The sequence below is a fragment of the Streptopelia decaocto genome (genome assembly GCF_964273445.1).
Source record: "Streptopelia decaocto genome assembly, chromosome: 1".
In the NCBI taxonomy this organism is placed as follows: Eukaryota; Metazoa; Chordata; class Aves; order Columbiformes; family Columbidae; genus Streptopelia; species Streptopelia decaocto.
This window is the reverse complement of record NC_138663.1, coordinates 195,311,382-195,338,639: the sequence shown is the minus strand read 5'-3', so window position 1 is coordinate 195,338,639 and position 27,258 is coordinate 195,311,382. Positions and strand designations below refer to the sequence as shown.

The window sequence follows — 27,258 nt, the reverse complement described above, 5'->3', positions numbered from 1 at the left end:
TTTAATACAAGGACATTTCGAGTTTGAAGTTATGCAGCCTGAAATAGGATATTTTATACCTTCCAGAGTCTGATGTAGACATTAGGTAGAAGGCGAGGTTGCTAGGAGACCACAGATGGAAAAAGGAGCGTTGCAGTAACGCAGCAGCTTTTCACACAGGGCTGATGAGAACGCCTGCATCAGCAGTCAGCCGTTCACAATTTAAAACAAACCAGACAACCTTTCACTGCTTACGTAAAGATGTACGTTTGGTGAGGACCACCAAATGGTTATAAAACTAGCATGCCACAATCTGAATGGAAAGCAAGGCAAGAAACACTGAAAAGGATTACACAGACAACACTCAATAAACTACTCTCCCTCACTATATGCTTGGGAATGGCTGCTTCATTTAGAAACTAAAAAAACCCTAAAACATATATTCAAGCACTTTCACTCCATTTGTGTTCTGGGCCCAAGTGCCACATTATGGTAATGCGAAGGGGAATACTTAATGAAGTGGCAGAGGGTGCTACACACACTAAAATGCATTGCCCACTTCTATGTTACTTAGGAAAGTGTGCCACTCTCACTGTGGACATGAGCCATTATAATCCACAGAGTCCTTTTGCCTCTTCTGTACCCTTACTCATGAGACAGAGTTCAGACATTAAAATTTACTACTTGGCAAGCAGAGATTAGAGGTTTATCAGACTCAGACTTTCATCATTCCAGTCATCATGACCACAGGTATTTAAATAGGCAACACAAACCAAACTAATGCAGCTGTATGGCTGCAAAGTCACAGAGCTTAGGCACACTACAGAAATATTTCTACTTGTAAAACATTGTCACCTATATACAGGAAGTCGAAGCACAGAAAGTCTGGATAACATCTAAAATTCAAATGGAAAGGCTGTGACTGTGTTTCAGTCCAGCTCCTTTCAGTGGGATCATCCATATTTCTGAGAGCTCATTAACTTGTTCACCCTTGAGGTAAGACTTATCTGACAAATATTCATTTGAATATTTAATTATAAAGTAGACACTGAAAGTATATCAGATGAATACAGACTAAAAGAGCTTTACTGTGGCCATTTAAAGAGGGAGCTACAGTAACAAGTTCAGATGTAGCTGTTCACATTGTCGGTGTCTGAAATTAGATGAGGTTAATCCCACCCTTCAGAAGGAAGGGTCCCTTTGCTGTGCTGTTCTTTCTTCTCTAGCTGATAGATGAAGCCTGGCTCTTGTGTTGATAGTGCTGATACCACACTACATTGTTTGAGGGCAGCTTATAAATCCAATAATAAAGCAGGTTTGGCAACACACATCTAAAAGTTAGAAGCTGCAAATGCATCAAACACTGTCTTGATAACAAAGAAGCAACTGAGCTGAGGACCAGACTACGTGTCTTGCAAATACAATGTCTCATCTACCTCACCTGGGAAAAAATTAATCAAATTGAATCCAATATCAGCTAGAAATTTTCCACACTAGTCTATTTAGATTATTTCACAAACTAGTAATTAGCAAGTGAGCAAAAATAAAGGTGAGGATACGTACTTGCTTCAATTTTTGATTACAGTATTTACAGGCCTAATTCTCATGTTACTATAGCATAATCATTTGAAAGATACATGACATTTTTCTGCTGTAGAGAAATATTTTAAAACATATTTTGAATTAGTGTGGTAGAGCCTAACCTTTACGTTTTAGACAGGAACACCTGTACACAACAAATCTACATAACTGAGTTAATTTCAGCAGCTTCATATAAATTGTTTACTTTTCCTCTGTGTGTTCCCAGTTCTGTATCTCATCGCGACCCTATTAGGATCACCTTCATACACTGCAAAAATAAGCAGATAATCTTAGAGAATAACCTCTTGGGAAAGCTCATTAGTGAAAACTAGGTATGTTCTGCCAGAGCAGCCCTTTTAACAATAAACTGCAAAGGAAGCCTTTCTGTTTCTTTGGGATACACACTGCACATTAATTAATTAGGCAAGATTTGAAGCATGATAAAAAGTGATGCCACCAATAATATCCTATGGGTTTTAACACATCAAATGAGATCTGCATTGCAACCTTTATCTCTAAAGGTCAATGCTCTGGGGAATTCTTCTTACAGCATTATCTCTAGCTATTAAAATTAATGTACTTCTACTTTATCTAAAAAATGTAGTAAAATATGAGGCATATCCTAAATTCAAGTAACATTCACTTAAACATAGAAGGCAATTTTAAATCAATATTTTCAAACTACAGTCATAGGGCACTACGTATAATTAGTTGTACAGAATCTAACTTGAACTAGCGCTTCCGGATTAAAAAGTGGTCTGCTAAATGGATATAAATGTATATCCAATTCTACATGCAGTGTCTGAGCCAAAAGTCCTCCTTTTGTACTAAGGCCTTAGCTCATGCTAAAGTAATGGGATTTTGCCTCAAACAGAATTGATTTTTAAAATAATAATAATAATACAGGGACGCAAAGCCTTACCCATCACTCACAAGAGAATGATCAGCCCATTTTCAGTCACAAATATTTATTTAGAAAAGTGCAGAGTGTGTTACGACACTGATGATGGGATTTGTGGAGGCTGCTCACTATCTGCAAAACAACGTTTTTTCATTACCCTCCAAATCAGAGGCTCTTCATGCAGGCATAAAGACTGAAGGTTTGGGGTCCCCATCCTGGTGATGTGTTTCTGCTGCCTTGGGCTCTGCTGGAAGCATCAAATGCCTGAGTAGGTGTCAGGGGTTCACCACGGTGCTCTCATCAGCACGCCAGGAGCTCTGACTCTGGGGGCGAGAGCATCATCTGGATACAAACTAGGTCTGCTTCATATACCCTGTCACCATCCCAAAGTCCATCACTGGTTACTGGCCACAGGAACATTGCTCTAAGCACTACAGCTTTCATAAAGTGTACATGGTTGTACAAACAAGGTATTTTTGTGGTCTCTGCAATGAATACTTTCAAATGACAACTGGGTACCCAGATAACAAACTTCATTTGATTGTCTGCTAATGAACTTTATAGGTGAAAATCTTATCCTAAATTCCCATTTATGTGATATGGTATTTTTTCATTAATTAATTTACTTTTTCTTCCTAACTTCCTGGGACTCTGGTATTTAATAAAATATCTGCTGCAACCACAGGGTTGAACAATTCAAGCATCACAAAAAGTAAATATTTGCATTCTGGTAAATTCAGTCCTGAGATATATCCATCCAAGTAACTCAGAAAATACATACATTCCATAAACCATAGTAATAAAGTTTGACATATCTAATTGAGTAATCATCAAATAAAAAGCACTACATTCCCTAATGGCAGTTAGGTTTCCCTTGAGCTGAAATCTCTGCAACCAGGACAACCCAAATAAATTCATAATGAATGTGTCTAAAAAACTGTTTCTCTCTAAGTAATTAGCCTCTTAAATGTGCACTGCATCAGTCAAACCCCACAAACCGGGGAAATAGTTTCTGAATTCATGGTTTGCAGTGCTGACCTGAGAGAGATGTAGGTTTTTTGATACAAGAAAACAAAAGCTGCACCAGCATTCTATATTCACCATACTTGGCAAGGACTCAGGAAATTTGATTTGTACATGTTAACATGAATCACAGATAAGAACTAAGGGAAAATATAGTCAAAATACTGCACTCATTTTGCCATCCATATCAACAGGAGCAGCTAAAAGTAACCACATTATAGTGAAATTTAATTCGATGTTTAGAAGTCAGGCCATTTATAAATGTCTTATAGCCTACATTGTGTACTTTGTATTTAATGTTAATGAATATTTAAATTTTAAAGGCAAGGCTTAATTGTAAAATGTGTCATGCAGTAATTCTCGTGTTAATGTTCTGAGCTGAGTCCAGAGTAACTGTTACACACACAGTTCCTTAAGCTTCAGGTAAATTATAGAACCAAGTCCAGCTCTTGACTTTGCACAGAGCAACCTAAAAGTTAAACCATAGATCTAAGAGCATTGTCCAAACACTTGAACACTGACATGAGGCCATGACCACTACCCTGGGGAGCTTGTTCCAGTGCTTGACCACTTTTTGCTAATATCCAATCTGAACTTCCCTGATGCAGCTCTAAGACATTATTACTATGCACATCACAGAATCACAGAATCTGGGGCATGACGGGCTTCACATTTTTAAACTGAAAAAAACTTCAGTTTTTTAAAGTGAAAAACTGGAAGCTAACAAAAATAAGGATCACTCTAGCCAATTCAACATTGGCTGGAAGGCAAAATCATGCCAACTTAATTTAGAAATAAGCATATGTTTTTTAACTGTGACGATCATTGACATAACCACTAAGAAAAACTGTGAGTCCTTTGTCATTTGTAGGAGGACTCATCTGACAGAGTGTAGAAGCTTACAGTGCAGACATCCACATTTAGGCTAAGTCCATAGACTTCCCTTAGAGTCAACTGAGAAAATACACATTTTTAGGGTGTGATTCATCTCATCCTAGAGTAGACACCTAAACTAGGACAAATTAAAGTACACTTCTCCAAAAGTCCTTATTTCAATAGTTTTACAGGTTAGATATCCACGCAAGACGAATACTAACCTTAATATATTTAAAATCAAATCAAAATGCTTCTATGAAAAATAAGCTTTTTTAAACATGATTTACCAGTTTAGGTTCAAAGGAAACAGCAACATTCTACAATATCACCATCCCTCCTGCCCTGAAATCTGTTACACCAAAACCTGAAAACAGGATGACAACTAACACCTACTGAGGAGTTGCTCAATACCCCTACTTACAGTTTACATACGATGAATTGACTTTTTTCTTCTGAATTCTAAAGGCAATTTATTAGGATTTTTTGAAAACATTTGGTTATTCCTAGCTTTTTATACTATACAAGCGTTTTTCCTCTGCAGTGTCTTTATAGTCTTTCTTTTATAGGTTTTCTTATGCAGCCACTGAAATCTTGAGGAATTTTCTGGAAAATAATGAGTGGTAATGGAAACAGTCACAAACTGTGACTCTCAGAGTAAAACACACACGTTCAAAATTTCCCTACAATTGCAGCAATCATTCAAAGTGAAAAGATGGAGAGGATCTGGAAGAAAGCTCTCCCACCATGCGACAGTGTAGCTAGAATGTATTAATCAGCTATAGTCATTGGAAACAATGGAAACAATCATCAAACAACCTAGAAAATCTATTTTAATAGGATTAATTCAATACCTGTTAGAAAAAGCCTTATATCAAAACTTAAAATGCTATGTTTTCTGGTATCTTAAGACAACGTTTGCCTTTTAATACTTATTCCTTGTTTGATAAATGTCCAGATGAAGCTTTAAAAAAAAATTTCTTCAAGATCCATAGTCCAAGATATTTCTTCAGAAAGTTATTCTTTGAATATACAGACTTTTAAAATATCTCTGTTTTTAAAAATCTCTCTTGATTTACCATACACAGAGAGTTCAAGGAATATAGTTCAAGATCTGACCTAATTAATAGATAGAGAAGAGTTGGAACTCAAGAATGATACAATTTTATTGCTCAAGGACCATCACAGCAACCTCCCTGAATACATTTTTTTTAAAATGTAACTCCTTTCTGCCAAGTTTTAGACCTTCAAAACAGCCTTTCAATTAAAAAAAAAAAAAAAAAAAAAAAAAAAAAAAAAAAAAAAACAAAAAAAAACAGCATTTAGGATGCCACCCTCATTTTTAGCAGACATGAGGAACTGCAGTTTACAAAGTGCATTTCAACCATAATGTAAATCATCCCATGGGAAGTCTGTCCAGCTTTCTCATCCAGCTACACATGGCTTTTGTTATATACTTTAGACAGTGTTGAGTAATTGTTCTACATAATACCCTCATTTGCTTTGAAAACAAAAGGTTTGGATTATGGCAAGAACAATTTAACAAGAAACAGGAGTGAGTACACATAATGAAAACAACGCGTAATCTGACCCTTGAAAAAGAATGGCACACATATATCTCCATGGTTCTTCTTCCCTGCTGAATCTCCATCTCCTACCTAAATGTTACCAATTCCAAATGCTACAAGGCTGGTATAAGATCAAGAGAAACATGACAGCAGTGGAACTTTAAAATGGTACAAAAGGACACGTGGTTTTCTGCCTCCTGCTAACTCCTGTGCCAATCTAGGAGAAGGAACTGGAGTAGTGTGGGAAGGAAGCACATAAACACTCAGAAAAAACAGGCAGTCTACACATTCTTCTTCTATACAGGTCACCAACTATTTAGAAAAGCAGCATGTGGCCTCTTAGAGCCACAGACCTTTTTGAGTGCCTCTGCGCTAGTGCTGAAGATTAGATCAGGAGCCTGATCCCTACTGCCACCGCATACTGTGCTTTGTCTTGTAGCATGGGACAAACCTGGATCATGTGAATTGTCTTCTCACACTAAACTGAGTTGGAAGAAAGGCTCCAGGAGTGCATTTAGTGCCCTCCAGTCACAAATAGGCATTCAATGCATCCGACAAGGTGACAGCTGGTCTGTGTGGTCTACTGTGCTTACTAAAGTAAGGCATAGTTTACATGACTGTTGATGGGCACCAGTGAAATAGATGTCCGTAAAAAAGACTGATATATTGAAGTAATTTTAAATTCTCCTAGCATTAAACAGATTTCTACTGACAGAACACAATGGAATTAACCAGGTCCATGTACTACTGACTAGCTGACAATAAAGAGCAAATGGGTTACCTTAATAGGGCTGCCATCTGGAGTTAGAACCTCTTCTGAAAGCTCCATCATCTTCAGTGCCATCAGGGCAATGGCTTTAGCATGACTAAGGCTTTTCTTATGGAGTCCTGCTGCAACGCAGTACGCATCACCTATTGTTTCCACCTGCAGCAATCAGATAAATCAAATGTTAAAGTATGATGATGATAAGAGAACCCTACCATTAGTTATCTGCAATCAAATAGCATTGCTTAAAGCATGTGAGCAAAACATCCATAAAATAAGCAATTAGACAACGGAGCATAATTACCTGAGTTTGCAAACAGGTGCAGTCAAAACCTGACATGTGATTGCATAGTGGTTCATCACCATTACAATAAAAGAAGATCATTATATCTAGAACAGTTTATGCCATCAGATGAGGGATGACAACATTTTCCCATAGCAGTAATACAGAAAACTCTATTTTCCTATAAGAGAAATTGCTTACAGCTTGCTTTGACGCTACCCTGGCTGAGTTTGCTGTTGAGTAAGAATAAGTGCTACACGATTATAAATCATAATTATTATTTGCTCTGCTAGAAAGGTATATCAGGAAGAGCATTAGAAAAAGCAAAACATCACCATAAAACACAGTGAAGAATCTATAACTTCTCATTATCAGGTAGCTCTTTCTGGTATAGGGATAATTTACAAAGAGGTGCCATTGCTACAGACTTTTCACTGCACCTGTCTCTGTTATTTTCAAATAAGAACTGTTGCCTCTCTGTACTATGCAGGCTACCTGACTGTGAATCCACTACCTTCAGGCACCAAGTTCAGCAGACTGATCCCTCTGGTCTTTTCAGACAGGCCTTGCCTCTCTCTTATCCTTGATTTTCTTTAAAGAAAGTTGTCCCTTGAGAGGAAGCAGGAATGAAAGAAATTACAGAAGCCCTCTGGCTCTGGATAAAGGCAGCCTGAGAAACACTGAAGCCCTCAAGTTCTCAACTTTATTGACAGCATTGTGTTTTGCAGTCTGCTTGCCCACACACTCACAACATGCTCTGCACATAGTCCATTAACACATGCACAAGCAGACTCAGCCCTCAAGGATTAGTTTGGTTTTGGTACATAACTAATTTGGCTTTCACCCTGCCCACAATACTACCAGAATGCCAGAAAAGGCTTCAGCAAAGACTAGAGTAAGAAGAAAGCATGCACTGAGCAAGGAGTTATTCAGGGAATAAACATACCTGATTCTTCTCTCCGCAGGAATTCTACTAGTATTAGTAGACCTGGACCTTCTCAGATTAATTTCCAGTCCTGATAAACAGAACTGGAAATACCACCTCAAAAAGTAAAAGTTACATGTAAATGTGCCCAGAGCATGAATCTAGAACATCAGTATGAGCAAACACTTCCCACCATTAAACTTACAGGAGCTGCTATAAGCCCATTGCTAAGTTTGGCACCTTAGCCTTTCCTGCTGATAGTAGAGGAGGACATATCTAAGAAGCTGAGGCTTTCTCATAAGCTGGGAGCTGACACAGCTGGCAGAGCTCCTTCATCACCTTTAGAAGCTCCTAATAGTAGTTTTAAGTAGAAAAATAATGTAGGAGCAATCAATATTGCCTGCGTGTTTTACCCAAGCCATATCTCAGGATCTCTATCCACAAGAAGCAGAGACTGCCAACTCCCTGCAGCTTAGGAAGTTGTCTTTCCAAAGACAAATGGATGGGCGAGTATATCCTAATGACTGGTGAAAAATACAGGAACTAGGGAAGAAAATACAGGAGCAAAGTGAGAAAAAGTATCAGAAGTTTAAAAGGCACTCTGGATGGCTAAGGAATAGATGGTAAAAAAATCTCTACATCAGAAGGAAGAAATAGCAGAAATCCAAATAACTGCACATTGTCATTCTTCAAAATTGTGGATGAATATAACCAGTTTGAATAAAGGGGTTAATACAAAAAGACTTGGGTCTATGATGTCAAATACAAAAATGAAATACAAATTCTGCTCTTTGTTGAATTATTTAATTTCAGAATGACTTTTCCATTAAAGTTAGTTGCATTACACCACTGTAAGCAAGTACAGATCTGGGGCCATATACTGCTCCTACAATGTTCAGGCAAACCTACTTATTTTGTTAGCTTCTTTGGAAATTTCCATAGCTGTACAAACCAGGATAACGGTTAAATTGCACTGACTGAACAAGTGGCATCATCAGAGTTGCATTGTACATATCTGTGTACTACCACAAAAATGGGACTGAAGCTGCCTCATATTAATCTTGCTCTGAAAATAAAAATGATAATAATTTCATTGTAGGATACTCTTTAAAGTGCTTGTCCGTATCAGGTTCCCCTGACAGTAATACTGGAAACAAGACGAATGATTAAGATTTTTGAGACTGATCTGGTGGCTGAAACTGGATGTGATGAGTACTGATATGGTTCTCTAATGATTTACCATTCTGTGACCCTGTTTTCAGCCACTACTAAGATTTTCACCAAATAAGCATTTTAGCTGAAATTTCCATGCAGAGTATCTCCACCAAACTTTAACTTTGGTTCAGTCTTCCTTCAAAATCAGATTTGACCAATTTTCTGATTATATGTGGGTTTTTTTCCCCCAACTCCTTTTTTTAAAAAAGGAGAACATCTGAAAAAGTTCTTATAATTCTCATTGTTCATGGGACTTTGTATTGGTCCTCTCATATGGAGTCATAGAATCATGGAATGGTTTTGGTTGGAAGGGACCTTAAAGATTATCTAATCCCAAGTCGTCTGCCACAGACAGAGACACCTACCATTAGACCAGGTTGCTCAAAGCCCCCTTCAACCTGGCCTTGAACATTCCCAGAGATGGGGCATCCACAGCTTCTCTGGGCAACGTGTTCTCACCTTCATTGTAAAAAAAAAAATCTTTTTAATATCCAGTCTAAATCTAGTGTTCTTCAGTTTATAACCATTGCCCCTTGACCCATAACTACATGTCTTGGTAAAACGTCTCTCTCAGTCTATCTTATATGTCCTCTTTATATACTGAAAGGCCACAATAAGATCTCCCCAGAGACTTCTCTTCTTCAGGTTTAACAGTCCCAGCTCTCAGCTTGTCCTCACAGGAGAGGTGCTCCAGCCCTCTGATCATTTTTGTGGCCTCCTCTGGCCCCTCTCCAACAGGTCCATGTCTTTCTTGTGCTGGGGACCCCAGAGCTGGACACAGGACTCCAGGTGGGGTCCCATCAGAGTGGAGTGGAATGGCAGAATCACCTCCCTTGACCAGCTGGTCACACTTCTTTAGATGCAGCCCAGAATATGGATGGCTTGCTGCACTGTAGGTGCACATTGACAGATGACGTCAGATTTTTTATCTGCCAGTATCCATAAGTCCTTCTCTGCAGGGCTGTTCTCAATCCATTCATCCCATAGCCTACATAAATATTGGGAATTACCCTGACGCAGGTACAGGACCTTGCACTTGGCCTTGTTGAACTTCATGAGGTAATATGAGGACATTAAAATAGAAACTGCAATGACAGTGAAACATCACACTTCAAAATTCCAGGCTGGGCCCATCAATGAGTCAGATGTGCACAAGGAAGAATAGGATTTCTCTTAGCTCGACTGAGGAGCGGGAATTGGACCAGACAAACAAAGCACTGCTTATAGCTCACGCCAGTCTATCGCTGGGCAAATCCTGAAGTCACTGTGCATGCCACAGAGCAACTCACTCCATAAATATTCAAGTAAATGTCAACAGAATGAAGAGAAAAGGAAGGTACTACTCAAGGTGGCTAAATATAGCAGCACTCAGTTCTGTTTGATGCTCTTCAAGATGATGATACACAGTAATGAAACTCCAGAGGAAATCTCTACCATGTGATAATCAGAGTTTTTGACTTTGTAATGTCACTATTAGAGTGTACTATTAGTAGTAGATTTCATTTTATTCCTTCCTAGATACATATGCAGGAAAAGGTATTTTACTATCACTATAAGATTGGAGTACCTTATCCTGCTTCTTTCAAAAAACAGAATGTATTATGTTTTGAATATTTCAGCCATTTTTGCATATAATTGACAGTTCTACCTTTATTAAGATTTAGTACATTTTTGTTCTAGCTGAATAATCCCTTCTTACTGCTTTTAATATTAGTAGCCACTCACTAATAGCCTGATCTACTCTTACCTAATTTACATTCCTTTTGACTGATTTACATTCACTGTGAAAAGCTTCCCTAGAGCTTTCATTAATTGGGAATTAATATACAGCACTATAGAAGAGAAGTGAGCTTGAACTTAGATTTCAAAATGAGACCAATCTATAAAAAATGTAGGATATAATTTTTATTCTTAATTAAAAAAGAAGCCAGGAATCATTGCAGCTACTTACAAAGCCATAAAAAGGCCTTTTCTAAAGCCTTCTATAACTCTGCGTCAAGTCATTGGAAATGTCCAAAAGATTTTCAGTCAGGGACTCAACAAATCAAAGATTAAGATTTATAATTTCTGAAGCAGTTGTATGTACTCTGCAATTCAGGAAAAGCTTCTTGGTAGATATCCTGAAACTGCAGAACATTGCAGAATGACAATGCATAAGACTTGCAGCAGGAAGCAAACAAATCTGTTTTACTTTTGGGAAGTTATTTTCTACGTACTCAGCTTCTGTTAGTCCTCGGTAGATACCGTATGTCTGGTTTAGACATGAACACTACTTTTTATAGAAGTTGAGCTCTATAGTAATTGTCTTATAGTCACTTATTCTTAATTCATACCATTTTTAGGCAGAATATGGCTTGTACATGAATCTCTTAGCCCAGCAGACAGAACTATACTTTCTCAGATTCTCATGTGTCCAGAGAACAGAAGTTAATAAATTGTTCTCCTGGCAGCTCGAACAGGTCTCTTCTAACTACCAGTAGCTAAATCTTATATTGTGTTATGTTACTTAACTGAGAAACTGGAAGTTGTAGCTGAATGATGTTCCCTGGGTATGCATTCAGGACGTTGATTAAGTGACAGTTCAGAAGGGAAAATGTGGTGCATTGAAGTAACATCCTTGCTTCTGTACTCTTCCTCTTGAACGCATTAATATGCACCAGGCATTACATGTATGAGCTCCTACAAGTAATGAAGGAACTGAAGTGTCACACTTCATTTCACAAGGTTACACACACAGGAGGAAATACCATTTTGTAAGTGAAACCTGCAATGGCAAATTTTAGTTTTTCATCTAAAATATTCAGAAATCCCAACAGTCTGAGGAATCTCACTAGCACCTTTTTCAAAGCACAGCTTGGAAATAAAAAATTTAATAACAGGGGTCACTCCTGTGGCAATTCTAATCTGAAATTCCTACAGCAATCAGAAATATTAAATCCACTGAATGAAGTAGTTAGAGGGAGAGCTGGCTCTAGTTTTAGTCCTGTCTTTCTCAGCAGGTTTCCTATAGAAGCCTAACAGAAAATTTTTATTATAACTGTTACAGTGGAGTACTCATTATATTTTTTTTTTTCACATAAGAGCCGTAAATAAGTCTGTGTGCCTTTTTTACTAGGTTCAATTATACTCATAACAAGAAGGCTTGTTTCCTTATGATCAAAACTAAATACGTACCAAAAAACTGGGTCAGAAAATTCAAAAATTGCTGTCTTCTTCCAAGAAAAAAGTCTACACTTAACAGCATGTCCCTTGTAGATCCTTCACTTTCCTCTGAAGGGTACTCGTAGAACATTGTTCCCAACTCCAAAAGATTCACAGGGCTGCATAGCTATTTATTACCTCACTCCTAAGAGTTATAACATTTAGTATTCATTCACCCTAAAATAATCTATGCCACTGTCTCTATGGGCTCCTCAATGCTTTTTTGCAAAATAAATAAATAAATTGGAAATAAAAAGTTGGATCACCTTCACTATAGAGATAAACACAGTCGAAGTATTATCTCTAACTCAAAGTGTCATCCATAAATAAAAGCCCTTAATGCAGGTTTCACAAGTGATTTTAGTTTGAGTTGGCTGTCCTGCTGAGTTAAAACTAACTGCTAATGGAGCCCTTCTCAAGCCAAATCCATTCAATGGACATTCATCCTTCAGCATCTTCCTGATATATATCTATATACAGGAACAAAAGACTTTTTTTTCCCCTCACAAGGTACTGGAAAAAAATCAGAGTGCCATTCAGGATGAAGAACTACAGGACACTCCTGAATACCTCAATACTCGATCACACAGGTGATTGAGTAAATACAGGATTAGTTTGGAAAGTAAATACAGAAGTATTGCATAACCATCCTTTGCTCAAGGATGCTCTTCCTTGAGAAAATAAAACATTTCAATGGTACATGTATAAGGAAAAATACATTATGGTCTTCAAAGTTTTTTTGTTTATTCTAGTAGCATATATACAGGGTTTTCAAAAAGATGGACCCAATTCGAAATTACTATTTGAAATTGAGTCCATCTTTTTGAAACACTCTGAAGACCAGGGATGTCAAACTCATTTTCACCGGGGGTCACATCAACCTCGTGGTTGCCTTCAAAGGGCCGAATGTAATTTTAGGACTGCATAAATGTAACTACTCCTACATTTAACTGTATCACACACACAGACTCTAGACAGAGTAACTAAACATATTCTTCAGACTTTTTCATGTCTTGTTTTCTTACCCTCTATTTAAAGAGTAACAGATATTTCTTCTAATTCAGTTGAGTTTCCACATGCATCAAATCTGGCTTGTGGTCTCACATATTTCTCTTATTTTAATCACCAGAAATATTTATTTCTGCTTAAGTAAGTATGTGTTCATAATAGTTGTAATTTTAAGTTGGCAGAAAAACTTGGAATATTAAACAGTTTCTCTATGCTCCACACCCTGTTTACAGCCACAGTATATAAAGTGTATATGCTATATTTAGCTGAAGAGAGGCTTGTTACTAAACTGTTTCTTATCACTTATGAGTAATCTGCCAATAGCCTGAAACCCTCCTGCTGCTGGGAGATATTCTATAAAATTTCATTTTATATTGAAATTATAACAAATGGGAGTTGCAATGATATGTTTGCTCTTACAGAGCTTGAGAGTGAAAAAAATACAAGTAAGCAGCAGGAAAGCGGGTAATGGCTTAGTTAATCACAGTTTAATGCTCTTCATCTTCCTCACTTAACTTTTCTCACAGAGAAAACTAACTTTTCCACTTTGGGTGAGGTTTTTTTCCCCTGCACAGAAGAGCATTATTCTCCATCTCAGAATACCTGCCTCTCTTTCACCTGTTGCCAGTTCATGTTTCTTCTCTCCTACCCAAATACAGACAGTGTTCTAGGTGCATGCAATGTGTACTGATTAGTGAACACCTTTCAAAATACAATATGTTAAAACACTGTCTAGAATTTTACTAAGTAAATATATTTTATTTTTCTGACAAAGGCTGTGCTTCTTTCCCTGATAATACCCTTGCTTGCACTCTCATCAAGCCTACAGTTGATACCAAACTGGGCGGACCAGTCACTTTTTTCTAGGGCAGGGCTGCCATCCTGAGGGACATGGACAGGCAGGATGAATAGGTTGAAATTCAACAAGGACATGTGCAAAGTCCTGTCCCTGGGAAGGAATTTCCTTGGAATGGGTACAGCCTGGGGCCAACTTCCTGAAAAGCAGCTGTGGGGGAAAGACCCTGGGGGTCCTGGTACGCAGCAAGTGGCACACGAGCCAAGAGCGAGTCCTGGGAGCAAAGGTGGCCAATGATAGCCTGGGCTGTACAAACAGAGATTGGGGGAAGTGGCTGTCACCCCTACCCAGCACTCAGACCACACCAAGATACTGCCTCCAGTTTTGGGCCCCTCAGTACAAGACAGAGATTGAAAAACAGGATCCAGCTCAGTGAGGGGCCAACAAGATGCTGGGAGAGATGGAGCACCTGCCCTGTGAGGAGAGGCTGGGGAAGCTGGGCTTGTTCAGCCTCCAGCAGAGGTGGCTCTGGGGGGACCTAAGAGCACCCCCAGTGCCCATGGGATGTCCTCAAGGAAACACAGGTGGGCTCTTCACAGCGGTGCAGTGTGGCAGGAGAAGAGACAACAATGACATCGGCGTCCGTATGGATTAGGAAAACAGGAAGCCTGTGAAATTTATTGACTACAAGATCTTTCTCTGATAAAAAGATTTTTTCAAGTATTTTAAAGAGCAGTTCTCCAGATAGTGAGGATTTTAATAGATGCTTCAGCAAATACAGTGATAAAGAACATAATCCTTGTATTTTAGGGCATAAATCTCAAAATGAAAATGCTAGAAAGAAGTCTGCCATATGTACCTGACATTTCATAAGTAGCTCATCTGTCTTCTTGTACTTATTCAAGTACCCACATTCAACATGGACCATTATAATGCACTAGTTAAGGCAGTTGCTACTGTAATCCAAACTTTAACTACATGGTACACACAGTCCCCCAATATATGTATTAGCTATATTGATAATTATCTGAAATTTCAGTTGTCCAAATGTTTTCTGTCTCCCCTGGCATTTAGATAATTGAGTCACAGACTCTTCACTTTAATTCTGTGTCTTTTCATCCCAAGAAGAAAAACATGCTGCACAAATTACAGTGGAAAAATTAAAGCTGAATATTATCCACACTTTCTGAACTTTTAATGATGTAATATTTAAAGTGCCCAAGGAATACGAATGTCAATTTTAAAAATTATTATTATTTTTCCTCCATTGGTAATAATGAAATATCTTCTCTTTTTCTGATTTGTGACCTATATTCCTATTGGGGGGGGGGGGGGGAGGGGGGGAAGGGGAGGGGAGGGGAAACAATTTTTGAAAAAAATCATTTTTTTTCTGTGTATTTTATTATAGATAACTTTATTGCTCAGTTGAGCCATGGAGCTGCATTGTTTGGGGCTGCAACACTACATTTTCCCTGGTGATCACCCAGCAGATTAGTGTCTGCCAGAATGTCAGACTTTATCTTTCTCCAGTGATCGTCAGAAAAATTACCACCTCAGTTTCCTTGGCTGATGAAATGCTCTTAACATTTCTCTTCTTAGCCAAAAGTGAACAGAATCAGCACTAATGTTGAGGACCCCTGAATACTCCATTGCCTCTTACAGTCAGTCCTACATGTTACTGACCATTTCAATGGGAGTGAGCGATACATAGTTTTTTGGATGACAATAATCATAACCATTTGCAATAGCCATGGAAAGTCAAGCTTTGAATTAATCAGTAAAGTATTCTAAGGGACCTTATTTAAAGACAGTGCAGTATTCATGCTCAGTGATGGTGGGAGTTATTCCAATGCCCATAAAACAAAAAGCAATTAAATTAGGAAACATATAAGTTGGGTTGATGCTGATTGTATGAGAGAAATTAAAATACAGTGAAACTTCATTTTGTACAAGAAAAATACACTGTATGCATTAAACAACATAACATTGAATTAACCTATATAAGTTGATTAAATTACTGTGAAAATAAAGCACATGAAAAGTAACACAAGCAGGGAAGAAGCAGTATTTCAACCACTCAGTCAGTAAATGGATAAGATGTAGACTATGTGGGTGAGATTTAGTTCCCCTAACCAGAGATATCTCAATTCTCTTTTATAATCAATGAACTGAAACAGGAACTCCAGCAGTCATTTGACCTATGCTAAGCATCTCCTTCAGGAAAAGATGAACCTTACACTAAAAAAGTTTTACACTTACCCTATGAAATCATACGTTTCTCTGTTGATTCTGAGGGTAGTCTAGATGACTAGTTCTATGATATAAATAGCATAGATTCACCTCTGTCTGTACAGAAGAGAAAGAATTAACAAGACCGTGTGGAGAGGCAGAAAGGCAGACTGAACATGGGAGGTCACAGAGGCAGGTGAATTTTAGAAGTAGGAGAAGGCAAGTTCTGGGAAATCAAACAGTCCTTCAGGAAAGCTGATCTCTAGATGGGAAGATGAACTGGTCAAAAATCTTTCTACACTCCATAGGTCAGTTTCTTTTTCGCTCTTAGAGATTAATCCAGGCTCAGAACATGAATACGAAGTTCCTTCAAATGAATACAGCAAAATTCAGCCCTAAGACGAAATTCTTACAAGTATAACTCTATAAGAAATCTTTGAAGTCATTAGTATCTCCCAATGGGCTTTTCTTTCATCTGTTTTTTGCCCCAAGTTTAACAGCAGAAAATTAGGAAAAGGCCACGGTATATGGCAAAGTGGTGCTTCAGACTTATCATTTGGGCTTCATTATTCCTGTCTATGACTTCTAGCTCAGCAGCAAACAGGATACTTTTTTAAACCGGTATGGGGCAAAGACTGAAGAGGAGATTCTCTCCATTCTAGTTTTATTTTAAGTCAGCAATGTCAGCAGTCATCACAGGGAACCATTTATTTGATATCCATATTCTACCTCAAGAAGTCATTGACATCTCCCATATTTGCTTCTCCCCAAATCTTTCTCTAAATATATATCTGCAAATCAGTAATAATCTTACAACATTGTCATTCAGGACAGGACTCGTGCTACCCTGTGTCAGTTGCACAGAAACCAAGCTACTCATCTATACTCTTTCTATAGTCACTAAAGAGAAAAATCTACTTCCAGGGCATGAGGTATTCCATCCTGAATTCTGGAAACCTCATTTTTTTACCCATCTACCCAGGAGGACCCAAATTTTTGCTTAATTGCCTGCTTCCATGCCTAGACTGTCATTTGATATGCAAGATCCATGCCATGTTGTCATCAGTACCCTTTTTCTGAGAACTGGCTGAAAAGCAGGTTTACGTGGGCCACGATGGCCACAGACTGGGAAGGCTTAGTTTGTGAAACTCTCAGAAGACTCTAAGCGAGCTGTTATCTTCTCATGCCTGACTCGCCCCATGCTGTTGAAAATGATCTACAGCATGCACGTTGCTGCTCCTATGAAGTGCCCAAGAACAAGAAAAAGATTGTGTGAGTGCATTTACTGCTAGTGCTAAGATACTGTTTGTCAGCACAAGAGCAATATCCTCTTTAGCTCAAAAAATCCTGCATCTTGGTGTGCATACTTTGGCATGCAGGTCAGGGATGTTATTAATCACTAAGTGGAGGGAGGGCAGATGTGAAATATTTTGGGCAGTTTATGGTAGAAAGACTTGAACAATTCATTTAATCTAAAATAAAGATCCTAAGGAAAGGAAGGTCAAAGAAACACACTGGAGAGAAACTAGATGGGTTATTCCACTGAGAGGTGGGGGGTGTGCTCTTTCTCTGGGGGTGGTGTAAGTGCAGTTCAGAAAAGCCTCCTCTGAACACGGTTTAAGTATATTCGATCCTGAGCTAGCTTCTAGATACACTTTTCTGTCTATGTCACAAAGAGTGAATACTGACTTTTTTCAAATTAATCAAAACCTATTTGTTTTCTTGATGTTGTGTGAATACAAATTAAAGCCCAGCTCTCTTTAGATTTTGAAGTATTCCATATGTTTTCCACTGCATACATTTGGCAGAAAAGCTTTGAAACACAGTTGAATTGTGCAACACTGTGAAGCTTAACAACATGTCAGCTTAAAATACTTAAGTCTGGGTTTTTTTCTGAAATTAATTCTACATGTTGGTTACAACATTATTAATAGATTCCCAAAATCTCTGGGATAATATAAAAAAACTCCTGTTTTTTAAAGATTTTAAAATTTCTCAGGATACAATTTGAGAATAAGACTGTCTTTAAATGGACCCAAGAATCTCCTTCAGTTTCTCCCTTAGTGTTTGGTTCTCTTAGCTTCTGTTTCTCAGCTTTGCAAAATGAACTCCTAAGCAGTGAAATCTTGTGCCTAACTTTCAAGGTAACTCTGCAATGCTTTTATGGCACTGCATTCTGCTTCTGGACATAGTTCAGTGTACAGAAAACCCCTCCCACATGAGCAGGAATGGATTCCAAATGTCCACTTATGAAATTCAGAAGTGAAGCTCATTTTTTAAAAGAAATGTCTTACTGTAAAACGCAGCTCCTTTCCCGAGAGCCTAATTATGAAGCAATTGCTCTTACCGGGCCTGAGGGCATTTTATTTTTAGTGAGTTTAATGATGCTACATGCCGGCATGTTCAGGAGCATTTTGCAGGAAGAGCTGTATTCAAAATCTTTCTATAGTACCTACTTAGCAGACTTAAGCAGAAATCTTTCATTATCCAATATATGGAGGAACTCTTTCATCCACACTTTAATTCAGAGTGCTGTTTTCTTTACAACAGAAAAAGAGAGGAATACTATTTGCTGTGTAGAATTATTATCTAGTATTTTTAAAGGGTTTTTTTTTTGCTAGTTAAAATAGAGACATGCTAGAAGACTTACAGTTTACATTATGTCAGCATCAGGTTTGCACACAACAGTTGTGGAATACAGAAGCCATAGTGAATAAATTATTTCTCTCTTCTGTATGCAAGTATGAAATTGAAAAAAATCACACTAAATAATTGTGATTAATAGAAAATGGCCTGGCTGGCATTCTGCCTTATGTGAGGTAGTTGAAATGTCAAAGTAAATATCTGTTTAACAAAATAAGCAAATATTAAAATAATCATGCATAACTTAAGACACACATTTCAGTTTAATGTGAATGGTCTTCTCCAGAGGTAAGAGCAGGCTTTATTTGCTATAGGTATTCCTGGTATTGAAACTACTCCTGAATAACAACATCTTCTTTAAGGTTACATAAGCTTTAATTTATCTGTCTTGAAATTCACACATTAGCTAGTTTCTCTTAAATTATGTAAGTATCCTCCATATTCATTTAAAATATTTAAGAAATTGAGGTATAGTTACAAACGTTATTTGCATAAATGAAACCGCAGCATTGCTCACATATATGAAGAGTCAGACGTATGTTGTTACGGGTGTGCTTTGTGCCCTCTCGATCTGACACAATACCAGGTTGTTTAAATGGAAATAGCCTAGGCTGATAGAAAGTGAAATGAATTTTCTCCAGTCCCTCGGAGGGACTAAAATTTAGAAGGTGGAAAAACTTGACAGAAGAAACAAGGGATTTAAGTATTAATGGTGGGTTTTACAAAACACAGCACCCTTCGGACTCCTGTCCAAATAAAAAGTCAGGATATGGCTCGGGTTCACACACAGAAACTGAGGACTTGGGAAGAACTCCCGGGACAAGTTGGACATTGGCTCTAAGGCTCCCAAGCAGCTTGAGAGAAATGGAGGGAACACTTCTAAACAAGTGTGTGTTTTTCACATAAGAGAAAAATGGAAGGAGAGAGACAAAAAAAGAGAAGGAAATACATACAAGCAAAGTATTGCTGAAGAAGAAATTATATACAGACACAGAACTCTTAGACTATTTAGAGGATTCTTGGGTGATTAATTGGCTAAAGCAGGCGAACATGCACAGATGTTTTAGTGCTTTGTTCAGGTCTGTATGTTTATAAAGTAAAGAATAACTCTTCTGGAGCCTGCATGTCTGTTTGCTTCATTTGCACATCTCTCTAAAGACTAAAAGTGTAAATCCTCCACAAGGCTGCAGAAAAATACATGCTTGAAGTAATGGGAAGTCTTAAAATATTCTGGAGCTCTTGGGCAGTGATACTGCAGATCTGCAGGGAAAATCCAAGGAATCTTTTGTGTTCCTTTTTTTTTTCATTTAACCCAAGAACACTTCTGAGTTCTCAAAACAGACAGGTGCCCTAGCTTTGCCCTTCATACTCACGTGACACACCTGTGTGCCAGCAAGTAAGTCCACACACAGCCAGAGCTGAAGGAGAATGTCAGTGCTATACCCTGCTCAGAGCAAGGAAAGGAACAAGGTTCGGTAGCCCATTGTGGTGGGACCTGAACAGAGCAGTGTGCTGAAGGGCAGCTCTACCAGGCTGGGTGGCATCATGGAGAGAGACAGCTTCTGGGTACCAGAAATTTTCTTTTGTTACCCATTTTCTTCTATTACACATTTGAAAACCACTGATTTTACACTAACAGGAAGAAGCCACACCTTGTACACCAGTAATCCCCAAAGCTGTACCTATTCATCTTAAAAAAATTATATTAACGGTATTTTATGTATATCATATTGCCCATATAAGGGTATCAGTATTGTTTACAGATTTTAATTATATTTCATAATAATCTTCATTATGCAGATGCCTAAACTGAAGCTTAAAGAATTTGAAACCTTCTCAAAATGGTTGTGTAGTTGCACTGAACTTAAAAGTTTAAAACTGCAGAAGTGATGGAAAGAAGACAAAAATAGTGGCCATAGATTTTACATGAAAACGTGGAGACTATGGTTTTTAATTTATGAAACATAAAGCCTGGAAAACCTCAGAATAGTCTGAAGCTCATTACTTCTGTCATTGCAGTATTCTTTAATCATTATAGCACTGATAGTAAGCTTAAGAACTTATATATGGATATGTACAAACATCGGTTCTCCAGGAGGGATAGTCATGGCGCTGAGAAAGTACTGGTATTTTCTGTAAAATGAGTACTGATTTCTGCAACTTAAGCTACCAGTATAAAAATGTGAAGTCATATTTTCAGAAAATGTGAACTTAAAATTAGGTTCCTAAAAGCATTGTCTCACAACCTCAATATAAAAAGCATTTTTCAGAACGGGTGTGTCAGTCTCGAATGACCGCAGAACAGTCCACGCTTCCCACCCTTTTTTAGTCTTTCTTTTTCAATGAGCAAAAATTAAGGGTGTACCCAGAGTTAGGTGTATAATGAAGAAAAATTAAGATCTGGCATACTAACTGCATCATTCATAAAAAAAATAACATCATTCAGTGTAAAGTAAGTGAAACAATGTTGGCAGGAATAACAGCCAAAGAGAACCCAAGGAAGCTGGTAAAGGACTTTGAGGCACATGTGTGGCACCACTCAGAACATCAGTTTAGCCAAATAATGAAACCGAAAAGAAAGCAGAAATTCACATAACAAAGTTGTGAATTCTAACTATAAAATTACCTTAGGAATTATATTGTCTTATTCAATAAATACTCAACAAACTTCCAATTAAAATTTTGACAACAAAGACATATAGCAAAGAAATTCTGGCAGCTGGCAATACTTGATTGTCGAAAACATTTAGGACTCTGCTTAGACATGGCAAGAGGGACTCGGCACTTCACAGAAAGTTTAGTGTTAGGGGAAAATCTACAAATGTCTTCAAGGACAAATGCTGCACTGTGCAGAGAAAGGACAAAGCAACCAACACCTACAGGAACAGGCCTGGTTCTGCTCTCTTTGGTTTGGCACTACCCAGCCAACACTTAGAGCCACTCACCCAGCACTTATAGCCATACAGCCACTGCATGGATGGCCCGAAAAACAGCCGCAATACATGCTGCCTTTACTCCACGTAGTAGTTAAAGGGTGAGGGAGGGAAATCGGGTTATTTCGGAAAGGAAACTGAGGGGAAAGTAGCTGAGAAAGCAGGCCTACACAGGCAAAAGTACTCTACAAAAAAAAATATTTAAAACAATCCTATGCCAGAGACATATTACTTAGAGGGAGATACAGGAGCTTCAGGAATCTTTAGCACGGAAGATTTCAGTCTGCAGGGTTGATTTTAAATCCCAGCAGCCATGGCTGCAGCATATCTAAATAGCTTATTTCGTAAAGTGATGGTTTAGCTGAAGCATTGCTTCCCAGCTCTTGGCTCATAAGCAATAGGAACTCAGAGAAAAAAAGGTCGAAGCAAAGACACAAACAGTCAGACCAACCAGTATACACTTTACCCAAAGCAATTGCTGTCAAAATTAATGGAGATCTCTCTCCCATTACTTCTGCTCCTGGAGTCCATGTTTCTATTTGTATGTCCGCAGACACTAGCTTACGAAGCATCTACATATACATTGCTTTGATTTGCACTCCCTGCTCGATAGTATATTTTTCTCCCGTTCCTCAATTCCAAGCCAAATATAATTAGCTCAGTCAGTAACACCATTTTCCAAATGAATTGCCAGGTTTCAGCTCTCTCACATCCTCTCCTTTTTGTCAGTATCCCAAGAGTGTCCTTCTTGATCTTTTCAGAAAGGCTATATGTAAGCAGATTCTTTCTAAAGTTTCGCTCTCTAAAACACACATTCTTCCAGATTGCTAAAATTGTCACCAAGGCTCGTATCACCGTGCACCTTGGTTATTGCAATTTTCTCCCTCAACCTAGACAGATGTCATCTGTCATTGGTATCCACGCAAAATGCTCCTGTGAAGTTCATTTTCTGAGCCCATCAGCTGCCTGTGTCATTGTTACCTACACATCCATCCACTGGACACCCTTTCCCCCCCTCATCGGTTACAGCTACCTACTTTCATTTCCAAGAAATTTCAAAGTCTAACTCAGTCCCCTTCAGCCCTCTTATTTCAGCATTTCTTATTCTGTACCCAACAGCTCATTATCCTTGCCCTCCACATCTGACTTGTTAAATACGAGTATCTTTGTTCCTTTTTCTGTGCCATTCTTCTTGGTAAACATCCCTGAATGAATAGTATGAGACAATTGAAAATATTATATTCATTGTCTGCATCCAAGATTAGAAGCACCGAGGTTTTGAATTCAAAATGTGGTAACAGTAAAGCTAGATGAATAATTTACAGCATGGAATATATTTAATGAATTTTGCTTAATTTTCTGTTTACAAAATGGTGAATTTGGTATTCAGAAGCACTCATCCAATAATCTTTGTAAATTACTCTTGCCATGTTGCTTAAAAACAAGCAAATTTGAAAATTGATCTGTTTTGATGTATGTATAGCTTACATGGTAAATTTCTGTAGCCTAGTTACAGGAGTATATCTTAAGAGGCAGGCTCTGGGTACAAACGCTAGTGAATACATATCCAAAAGTCACTGCCTGGCAATAACTTCTAAAATTACAGTTGTTGTGGTGATCATCCCTAGGAATAAACTTAGCTTCCAGAATATCATTCAAAACAAAAGATATAAACACACGAGCTATTTTCATTTTAAAATGCAAATGCTTTTTTGAAGTAATTGTCATTTTATTTTAAGCCTAATTCTCTAAGGCAAAGAAAAATGGTTCATTGCCTGTGTTCTGTCTTTCTGTAATGCTCAACTGAGTCATTTTTGCTTAAACCCACAGTTACTTTTTTAGAGTTCTGGTTAAAAAATAAATGAAAAACAAATTTGGGAGGAGAAAAAAAGGTATGTACAGCTTCAAAATAGCCACAACGTACATTGTCTTGCTCATGCGTGGGCTGTGGAGGGAAGCAGGGGATGTGTAGGGAGGCTCAGGGGACATGCAGATGTAGGGAGATGGAGGAAAACCCAGGATGAAAGGATCTGAGAAAGAACTGATTATATTGAGGCAGTAACAGTGGAGAAAAGGTTTTAGAGGTGTAAGACATTCTTCCATAGAAAAACAGGCCTTGTTTATTCCTCTGCTCATATAATTAATGGACGTCTTAACTTGCTGGAGTGTTTATTCCTTTTCTGAATGCATACATCTTTTCTTCGCTATCTCAGCAGCCATCATCTTATTCCACTGGTCAGGACAGTATTTCCATAAGGTAATACCTATCTAAAGTGGCACCAAGCTAGGTGAAATGCAGTAAGCCATGGTCTAAATGATATCATATTAATGACCTATGTAAAAATATTCTTTCTTAGTATTCTCACAGGGCTCAGCCAAACTTCCTTCCAAACAGGACATAGAGTTTTACATACTTTATCTCCTATTCCCATGCAACCATAGTTTTCAACAAAGAATGCCCTGAATGCCTCAAAACAGTTAACTAAAATTAATCATCTGGGAAAATACCCATGTACCAAATAGAGTATGTGAAACAGGGTCACTAGATATCACTCATGACTGAGGGTCAAAAGTTCCTCAAGCCCCATTCTCAGAGCTGGATTGAGATCCAGTGCAGTGACACCAGATAAATACAAACTGAGCTCAAACTTCCAGTATTTTCTGGCTATATCACTGTAACAATTTTCAAATGATGGTTGGTACCTTCCCTCGTAGTTCTCCCCGAGCATGGCCTTTGGCTTCAGAGCACTAGTTAATAACAAATCCTTAGCCCAGGAGCACAAAACTGCAATCTTTTACTTTGGTATACTGTCCTACCAGCCTGTATCTATACCATGTTCAGTTCTGTGGTACATATTGTAACTTTTGAGCCACCATTATAATTTAGGTGGGTAATTAATATTTTTTGATGCCTTTTAAAGTGTATTAGAAGCTATAAATGAAAGGGACAGAACTCATCTGAAGATGCCAACAAATGCTATTTAAACCAGTTTGAAACTAGTGATTTAGTTTGCAAGGCTCAGACAGAAAACAAAGTCTATATAAATTTAGAACAACATTTTTTTTCCTTTGGTGCATTCAGTAATAAAAAAGAAATTTGCTCTGCCTTTCCTATCACAAAATTAAAGATATTATATAAACAAAACGTATTCTATGCAGATTTCACAGGATAATGATACAGATAATTTCTTAACTGCATTTATTAAACTCTACCTCCCCTCTTTTTTCTCTCATATACATACTGGACACCAAACCCACTGAAGAGAAGTAAAGGTGATGAAGTCTGCAACAGGACCAACACGTGTGATTGCTCCTTTACTGCAGAGCACCACAGGAGCTTGGAACCCCAGTGCTGTGTCCCACTCACCCCCTTTACTGTGAATGGATGTCTGCCGTCCTCTTCCTGTTTTTCAGTGGAAGTTTAAATCACTTATAACACTTCTTTTTAGTGAATGCTCTTCTCTTTATGGAAAATTTGAATTATTTCAGAGGAAAGATAAGTGCCCAAAACCATTTAACTGAGACAGAAAGCATTTGAGTGCCTTCCAGCAGTGTCAGCTTGGGCTGGAATCACTGCTGCGCACTTCATCACCCCTATGACACTCTGGCTGATGTGTCACCTAAAGGAAACCATGCTATAATAGAGGAAGTGTACATACCTACAGGAAAATGGGAATATGAGGCATATATTCCCATGGGGGAACCACGATGACAGCTCAACATCAAAGTATTTGATTTTCAATGGGCATATTTCAGATTGTTTTTTTTCACATGAAACAAAAATATTCTTTCCATTTTTTCAGGGAAAGTGTGCAATTTAGGAAGATGGCTACTGGGATTTTTTTCCTATCTTAGTTTCAATTAGACTTTGCTAACTTAGGACTTCAGTTATTACCTTGTAGATGTCCAGGAATCCACACTGATGGTCAAACCGCGTGTAGAGTTCATTCAGCATGCTGATGACCTGCATGGGCGTGCACTGTGCACAGATGGCAGTGAAGCCAACAATGTCTGAGAAGAGCATGGTGACATCATCAAACTTCCTGGCCTGAACCTGCTGCCCCTGCCACAGCTGCTGAGCCACTTCTTCAGGGAAAATAGAAATAAGGAGATCTACTGTTTTCTTCTTCTCCTCTTCCAGGGCTTGGTGTGTGCATTCTAGCGTTGCCTTCAGCTTATCCATTCGTTTCTTCAAGCCATCCTGGGCCTTTGCTTGCTCCCCAACCAATATGACATCGCGAGTAGCATCATGGATAGGTATGTCCGAAAGATGGAGGCCTCGGCCCATGAGTTCATCCAGCTTGTCCACACAGGGGGAACCCAGAAACAAAACTGAATTTGATTCTGGCACGTGAATCATTTGTCCTTTAATTTCCATCACCTGCAAAGTAAGAATAGAGGTTAGAAAAGGAAAAATTAGCTAATATATGTGGATCCCCACTCCATTTTCTCCACCTTTCCTGTTCAGCTAAAATGATAAACATAAATGTAGCCTTTTATACAGAAGCCTCTTACACCTACCTGTTCAGGTAATGAGACTCACACAGTCTCCTCACCAACGTGAGTCAGAAAATAGCCTATACTAACACCAAAGTATTCCCAAATCAGATGTCGGATTCTATTTTAACCTAATTAAATAAGAAAGCGACCGCAATAACATGTATTTCTCAGAATAGTGTGTAAATAATGCTTTTAAATTTTGCTCCTGGAATGTACCTGGCCTTAAAAGAAAGTTTCAGAATACCTCCTACAATGTTACTTAGCTTATTATCAAAAGCACAAAATAAAAGGGAAATGAGAACTATCTGAAAGCAGATTAGCGAAATGGTGAAGTAGCTTCCATTCTTTTTCAGCCAAACAGCTACTAAGTCAAATGCAGCCATGTTATAGAGGAACCAAATTAGAAAAGATGTGAGAAAGAACTCCATAAAATAATAAATGGCATGGAAAAAGTGTACCCGTGCTTCTGTTTCCTATTTGCCTTCTCATACATGCAGCAGAGTTGAAGGCTGACATTCTGCTAGAGTCTGCAGATTTCTTGGTAATATTGATTCATGTAATTTGTATTTGAAGAACAGAAGAAGGAACAGTAGGAAAGGAGTAGCAGGTGGTTTGTCACTCTGCTTTATAGATTTCATATTTGCCTGTAAATGGGTAGATGTTTTGAGTGCTGTCCAGTGGTTGATGCCAACAAGGCCCTGGCTGGATACCTCTTGCTCCATGATGGCAGTTGAGCACAGAACTACCACACTGAAATGGACATTGAAAACCAACTGTGATGATATATTTGGCATTTGGGGCTACATACATTCTGATTTTTATTCACTTACTTGG

At 38.2% G+C, this 27,258-nt stretch overlaps 1 protein-coding gene across 1 annotated transcript in view; it reads right to left on the bottom strand.

Annotated features, from left to right (window-relative positions):
• The window catches only part of GUCY1A2 (guanylate cyclase 1 soluble subunit alpha 2), a 163,906-nt gene that overhangs the window by 55,034 nt on the left and 81,614 nt on the right, over positions 1-27,258 (bottom strand). The window contains exons 5-6 of the mRNA XM_082043437.1: positions 25,820-26,305; positions 6,707-6,850 (exon numbers count right to left, since the gene is read on the bottom strand). Of these exons, the coding sequence (XP_081899563.1) occupies positions 6,707-6,850; positions 25,820-26,305 (630 nt within the window). The remainder of the gene's footprint in view (positions 1-6,706; positions 6,851-25,819; positions 26,306-27,258) is intronic.